At 36.2% G+C, this 6513-nt stretch overlaps 1 protein-coding gene across 1 annotated transcript in view; it reads left to right on the top strand.

Annotated features, from left to right (window-relative positions):
- The first annotated feature begins 721 nt into the window (after window positions 1-721).
- The window catches only part of LOC107744872 (probable isoprenylcysteine alpha-carbonyl methylesterase ICMEL2), an 8387-nt gene continuing 2595 nt past the window's right edge, over window positions 722-6513 (top strand). Inside the window, exons 1-7 of the mRNA XM_016558690.1 lie at window positions 722-781; window positions 1312-1343; window positions 1944-2093; window positions 2178-2298; window positions 2516-2728; window positions 2824-2907; window positions 3426-3567. Coding sequence (XP_016414176.1) covers window positions 1342-1343; window positions 1944-2093; window positions 2178-2298; window positions 2516-2728; window positions 2824-2907; window positions 3426-3567 — 712 coding nt within the window. The 5' untranslated portion in view covers window positions 722-781; window positions 1312-1341. The remainder of the gene's footprint in view (window positions 782-1311; window positions 1344-1943; window positions 2094-2177; window positions 2299-2515; window positions 2729-2823; window positions 2908-3425; window positions 3568-6513) is intronic.

The raw sequence follows: 6513 nt of genomic DNA, 5'->3' as shown, positions 1-6513 counted from the left end.
ATATATATATATATATATAATTTTAACATTTCCAGTCAAGCTGTAATTATGCTATATGAAATAATGATTCTACTGTTGGACATTTTGGACAATTTGTTAGTAGACTAATTAAATCAGTCATCATTATACAACTTGAAATACAATTTTAATGTAATTGTGAACATACTAATTCATATCTTATAATTGATTTTCGTAGTTTTAGATTAACATGGATTACACAAAATCTACACATAATGCATTTGAAAAGTAGCAAAAATTTATTATGAAGGCAAGGCAGAGTGAAAAGTTCACGTTGGTGGTTTTTTTTTTATGAAAGAATGATATTTTGATTAATATCATAATATAACATTGGATCACTAGTGTGGGGTAGCATGCTCCTCATGCTTAAATTGTGAAGGATGAAACAGTCTGGTAAATAAATGTACGTGTGTTGATTCATTGTGTGTTGTTCATCAGCAGGAAGAGCTTAAAACCAATGAGAAACACTTATCGCCGCCAGCGCTGTGTTTGTCATGTTTTGAGGTAAATTGTACAACCTGTAATACTAATAAACGTTAAAATACACGAATACAATTCATTTTCTATATCCTCATTTTTAGATAAATGTATATATTTTTTTATCTAAACGGCAGTTGTGCGTTTGAGTTGAAATGCACATTTGTCCCGCCCAAGTGAGCCAACGAGCCAATAAGAAACACCGTTGACGTCTGCGCATGCTAGAAGAAGTAGCGAGGAAGTTCATCATGCAGCGAATGCATCCATCTGGGCTCACGGGACGCTGGTATGTCATCTGCACAATGCACTCTTTGCACCACTGATGTTCTGTTTTCAGTACAAAGCATCAGTTCTGTTGGTTTAACTATATTTTATTATGTAGCTAAATCCAAGATGCAATCATTATGTAACAGATGCAATGTCGGACTATGTTTATTTGATGCTTATCAAGCCTTACGAATCTTACGTTTTGGGGAAAATTTTAATGGGAAGGTCATACTGTATACATCTAACAAGAGCTATGTTGTTAGAGACTTTACATCAAGCTCGTTGTTGCGGTTCTCTTCGATATCAGTAACTCATTACATGCCTTTATGTATATTTTAAACGTCATTAACGTTTCTGGTCATTCAGAGAGAAAAGAGCCAAAAACGGTATCTTCCTGTAGGGGGCGTTGTCGATATTAAGTTTACATGTTATATATAGTACAGTACAGTCATTCTTCTAGGTATGTTTCTAGTAGCTTACCTAAATAGTATCTGATTCTATGCATATATGTTTGTATATATGATCATTTCTGTTCTCTTGCTACTCCAGGTATTAGAACTAAAAACCAGCATAAAAACAATGTAAGTATCATGTTAAACAATGTCAGATTAGTATTTTTTGAAAGAAATGAATACTTTTATTTAGCAAGGGTGCATTAAATTGATCAGTGACAGTAGTGACTTTACATTGTTTACAATTTTTTTGTAAAAAAAAATTAGATAATTAAAAAAATAGTAAATAATAATAATAATGTAAAAAAAATTCTATTTCAAATAAATGCTGTTAATTTCAACTTTTTATTCTTCAAAGAATTCTAAAAATGTATTGCGGTTTCCACAAAAAATTAATCAGAATGATTTCTGAAGCATCACGTGACACTGAAGACTGGAATTATGGCTGCTGAAAATTCAGCTTTGACAAAACAGGAATGAATTAAATTTTTAAATATTTAAAAAATATTAAACAGTTATTTTAAATTGTAATAATATTTGGCAATATTACTGTTTTTAGGTGGCATAAAAAATATCATGTTAGTATCATGTTAAAATAATGTCATACAACATAGAAGACTCATAAATAGTTTGTGTGAATAATACATATAATTAATGTCCATTAAACTGTAATCATGTTTTGTGGCGTCCCCAGATCTTTTTGTTTGTGTCTTTTTTTTTCTGTTTCAGGATTGCGTTGAAGTGCTATCTCTCTCTTCCAGTGGTGGCAGGGGCATTATTAGTGGGCCTCCCTTACAGTGTCTCTCTTGTTGCCCAATGGCTCTATGGCTGGCCCAATAAACCAGGGTACCAAAAATATATAGAGGCTCTCAAACCAAGGTGACATAGCATTAACATTCTGATGTTACTCTACTTTTATTGTTGGCTTTTTAATGATGCAGATGTTTCTTGCATTCCCTGCAGGCGCATATACTGCCTTACAAGAGCCGTGCTAGAGATGCTGAAATATCTGCAGTATGGCAAACTGTACTTTCAATGGAAACTGTGGTACAGTAATGACAAAAATAACAAGCACTATGTGAAAGTTAGTTCTATTTTTATATTCCTGTTAATGTGGTTTCTTTAGCTACAGGATGCTATGCAGTACAGAGATAGTTTTAAGAAACAAAGCTACTGTTGTCTATATTTAGGACAGCAGTAATTCTTTGCATTACCAAAATGTATTGTAGTATTCAAATGAAAAAGCACTTGTCACTTTTTATTATACTACAGTATTTGATTGTGCTTCTATCCTTTCTTAGGGCATAACCTTTGGTCGGCGAGGGAACAAACTAGATTTATACTATTCACCAAACATGGGCCATTCTGATGCTGCTCCTGTACCAGTGGTTGTGTTTGTGTACGGAGGTGCCTGGGGATCAGGAGACCGCTCCATTTACTGTCTGTTAGCCTTACAAATGGCAAAAGAGCTTAATGCCTCTGTAATTTGTCCAGATTATTCCATATATCCAAAGGTAAGCTACCATTATATTATACATTATGTATTCAATATTGATATTTTTTTAGTGTAGTGTTTTGTTTTTTTCCAAACTGTTCGTTGTGTTTTCAGGGAAATGTTTTAAATATGGTTCAAGACATAACTGACAGTTTGCTGTGGGTGAGAGAAAAGGGACAAACATTCAATCTTGATCAAGTAAGTTTCCAGTCCTCCATGAACTTAAAACTGTAAGGTGTTAATATTGCATTACAAATGCCACAGTTTGACTTTACTAAATGTACTTTTGCTAATGGTAAATGTTTAATTTAATATTTAGCACTTTCATATTTCAAAGTGCTTGTGCTATGCGCTACCATTCAGATGTTTGGGGTCAGTAAGATTTTTTTTGAAAGAAATGAATACTTCAGTTCAGCAAGAATGCATTAAATTGATGAAAAATGTCACAGTATTGTTACAAAAACTTAAGGGTTTCAGCAGCAACCAGTTTCAACTGACAATAATAAGAAAAGTTTCTTGAGCACCAAATCAGCATATTAGAAATAGAATGATAGCATGTTTTTGTGAGCATAAAGAACGTAAGAGACTTCTTTCAAAAACATTTAAAAAAAAATCTTACTGACCCCAAACTTTTAAACGGTAGTGTATATTTTTCATATGTTATGTTGTAAGTGATAAAACAGTTTCATCTAGGCTACACTTTTTTTTTTATGCAGGACAACGTAATATTAATAGGTCATTCAGCAGGGGCTCATCTGTGTGCTCTTACCACACTGTTTCTGGTGAACAATGCGGATGAACTGTTCCTTGAGACCAACAAACAGAGAGATCTTGTATCTGCCATTAAAGGAATCATAGGTAAATCAATGCACCATATTTATTATGTTTCTTGTATTATGATTGTTTATAATTTAGCATAGCAGTTGCCCTGTTGATGTAGCTGGTTCTTAGTAGGGGTTAAACGTACGGACCAAGCCCCACGGTTCGGCACGCATGTGATCCGCGGATTAATTGCAAAATGTAACCATAATAGAGTATAAGTTTATCATTTGTTCGTATTTACACAAGCAAGTGAATTTTAAACAATTCCAGAGAGAAAAGGTGAAAGGGAACTCGATTCGTTACTCGCGCGCTGTTCTCTACGCGCACAGCCGCACACACATGAAGCGCGCACGAACACCGAACTGAATCCTCTGAACAGACACATACACATAATATTTTGACAAAATACCCATCTCGACAATCATTCAGGTAAACGCAGTCAGTTATGTCTCAAGTGAATGAAAACAGCTGAAAGAAAGAAGAAAGAAATAAATCGGATGTGATGTGTATCATTATCGGATCCGCGCATCAGGTCTTAAAGGGACAGCGGCCTATAAATACTGCTGCTGTCATTAAAGGCAGAAAGCTCTGGCATCACCCGTGAAAAATGGCTGGGAAGAGCGCAGGAGGATCTCTTTAGAGCGGTTCTCACTGAAGCTTGAACACATCGGCTGGTCTGGTGAGTTCTCATGGATTTGCGGATACATTGGAGACATGCAAAACACATACACACTGCCCACTGGCGCTAGCTTCCTTCCTTCAAAATACAGCTCCCTTTCCACGTTTTTACGTCTCTTTAGAAATGTCAAGATGTTATTCGGTTTATATAAATGATATTCTATGCAGTCCAGCTTTTGTGAAAATGCAACCCACAGCTCGGCATGTATTGGTTGTGTAGCCGGGGCTAGCTGTGGCGAGGACTCCGCTAGCCTGTTAGCTGCAGGCGAATAATCATTGATGGGCAGACAATTCACAAATACGATCCTTTATTAGCATAGATCCCGAGTTAATCATATGCGTGATTATTGTTACTTATTTTGAGGTTATTTAGGCGATGTCTGGTGAGCTGTAATTGTCTTGTAAGCTCGCACTGTCACTGAAGATATCGCCTAATCCACGACTGTATTGAATTTATTTGTGGTTCCTGTCAGTTGACAAACATGCGAATATAATGTAATATAATTATTCTGAGTAGTCTGTTTTATGTGTTGCTGTTCTCTTCGCTCGTGTTATTTCCGTTTCCTATTCTTATTTTACATGGTCATTCCTTCTATTTGTGTCGCTTTATTCTAATACATAGGTTGTATGTTTTATAAATTGCGTATATTGTGTATAATGTAGAGGTTTCTTACCTTTATGTGTTTATTATATGCGATAAACTCAATGTTGACTGTCTGGCTGCTAATGTACACACATTTCTCACACTGAATCAGTTTTTTATTTGTCTGTCTATCTCTCTTCTTTCATTGAAGTGCAATTGTAATAAATATGATATGACTGAAATTGTGAATATTATTTCTTTCTGTTTATCTGTCTATTTATCTATCTATCTACCTACCTACAGTATCTATGACTCTCTAGACATTCAGTGAAAAACACTTGACATGGACTTTCATTAAGGCTGAAACTAATCCCAGTAATGTCATAAGTTGTGATATGAAGGCTGTGGTGATTGATTTGGGACACAGTGTGATGGTGAAGTGCTGGGCAGCTGCGTCAGGTGAGAGGTCATGGACTCATGAACAGCTGTGTGTGGCCTCCACACCTCCAGGCTGCTCATTTATATATCATTTAATTTGTGTTGTGTGTTTTGGTGAGGGTATGCAGAGCTATGAATAAGATTAGAGATGGACTGTGATTGTGGTTTTATTGTATAAACAACCCACCCGTTTGTATTGTGCAAGTCATGGAACCTGTGCTTTTATCCCAGAGCCATCATAATATTGGCTTGCGGCCATCTCAGTCACACATGACCTAAATCGCACCTGCTTAGAGGCTATAAACCTGTTTTTCATTTGATCTTTCCAATTAAATCTTGCTTGACTTATATTTGTTGTAGGTCAAGCTCTTTTGCAAACCTGTGATTTTTTTTCTCCCCCTTTTATGTGTGTATCACAGTTCTGTTCATGTGTTCATTACATTTCAAATTTAGCCTAGATCATTTAGGAAGTATGGCTGTAATGTAAAAAAATGTGGCTGCTGAAGTGTATGAAATTATAGCCGTACGTTGCTTGATAAATGTCTCGTGCAGTGGACTTCACAGGGTATTTGACCATCTTGAGTGAGATTAGCAGTGAGCAATAATGTTCAGTTTGGCATAGGAAGCAAATGTACAGCGATATATCGCTTTACAGGAAGTGGAGAGGGAAATTTACTCACCACATACTCAGTGCTAGAGGAATTTTGGCTAAAATGAACACAGTTGAAAGGAGTTGATGCTGATGGAATTTTTATTCGACCTAATTAACCTCAGGTGCAGTTTCTGTGCAGTTGTGTTCAAGTATAAAACACATTTGATACAACAGTTACAATGCAGTTAATATGATCATGGGTCTCAAAACAAAAAGAACCATTCAGGCTATGTCCACATTAATCCAGATAAATTTGAAAAAGCATATTTTTCCCACTACATTTTGGCCTTTTGTCCAAACTGAGACCGTGTTTTGTCAAAAATTTGAAAACCGTTGTAGTGTGTACTCTGAAAATGGAGCAGTGTTTCCCATTCATTAACTAGTTACTAGACTGTGGCGGCCCACCTGCGCTGCTTGTTTCAAAGTGAAGCGCGCACATTGCGCAGCGCACGCGATCGGCTCGTGATCCGGTGTTTTCCGCGTCTCAGAGCGGCTCCGTTCACAGTGAATGCAGTGAACTCAGTTATTGAATGTGCTGTGAGTTTAGTGCGTTTGGGAACGCAACGGCCACCACCAGTTATGCATAATTTGTACATTTGCATAATTTTCAACATTTTAATGGGCAAATGTT

The sequence above is a fragment of the Sinocyclocheilus rhinocerous genome, unplaced genomic scaffold (genome assembly GCF_001515625.1).
Source record: "Sinocyclocheilus rhinocerous isolate Xijiao unplaced genomic scaffold, SAMN03320098_v1.1 scaffold167, whole genome shotgun sequence".
In the NCBI taxonomy this organism is placed as follows: Eukaryota; Metazoa; Chordata; class Actinopteri; order Cypriniformes; family Cyprinidae; genus Sinocyclocheilus; species Sinocyclocheilus rhinocerous.
This window is presented reverse-complemented; position numbering and strand designations above follow the sequence as displayed.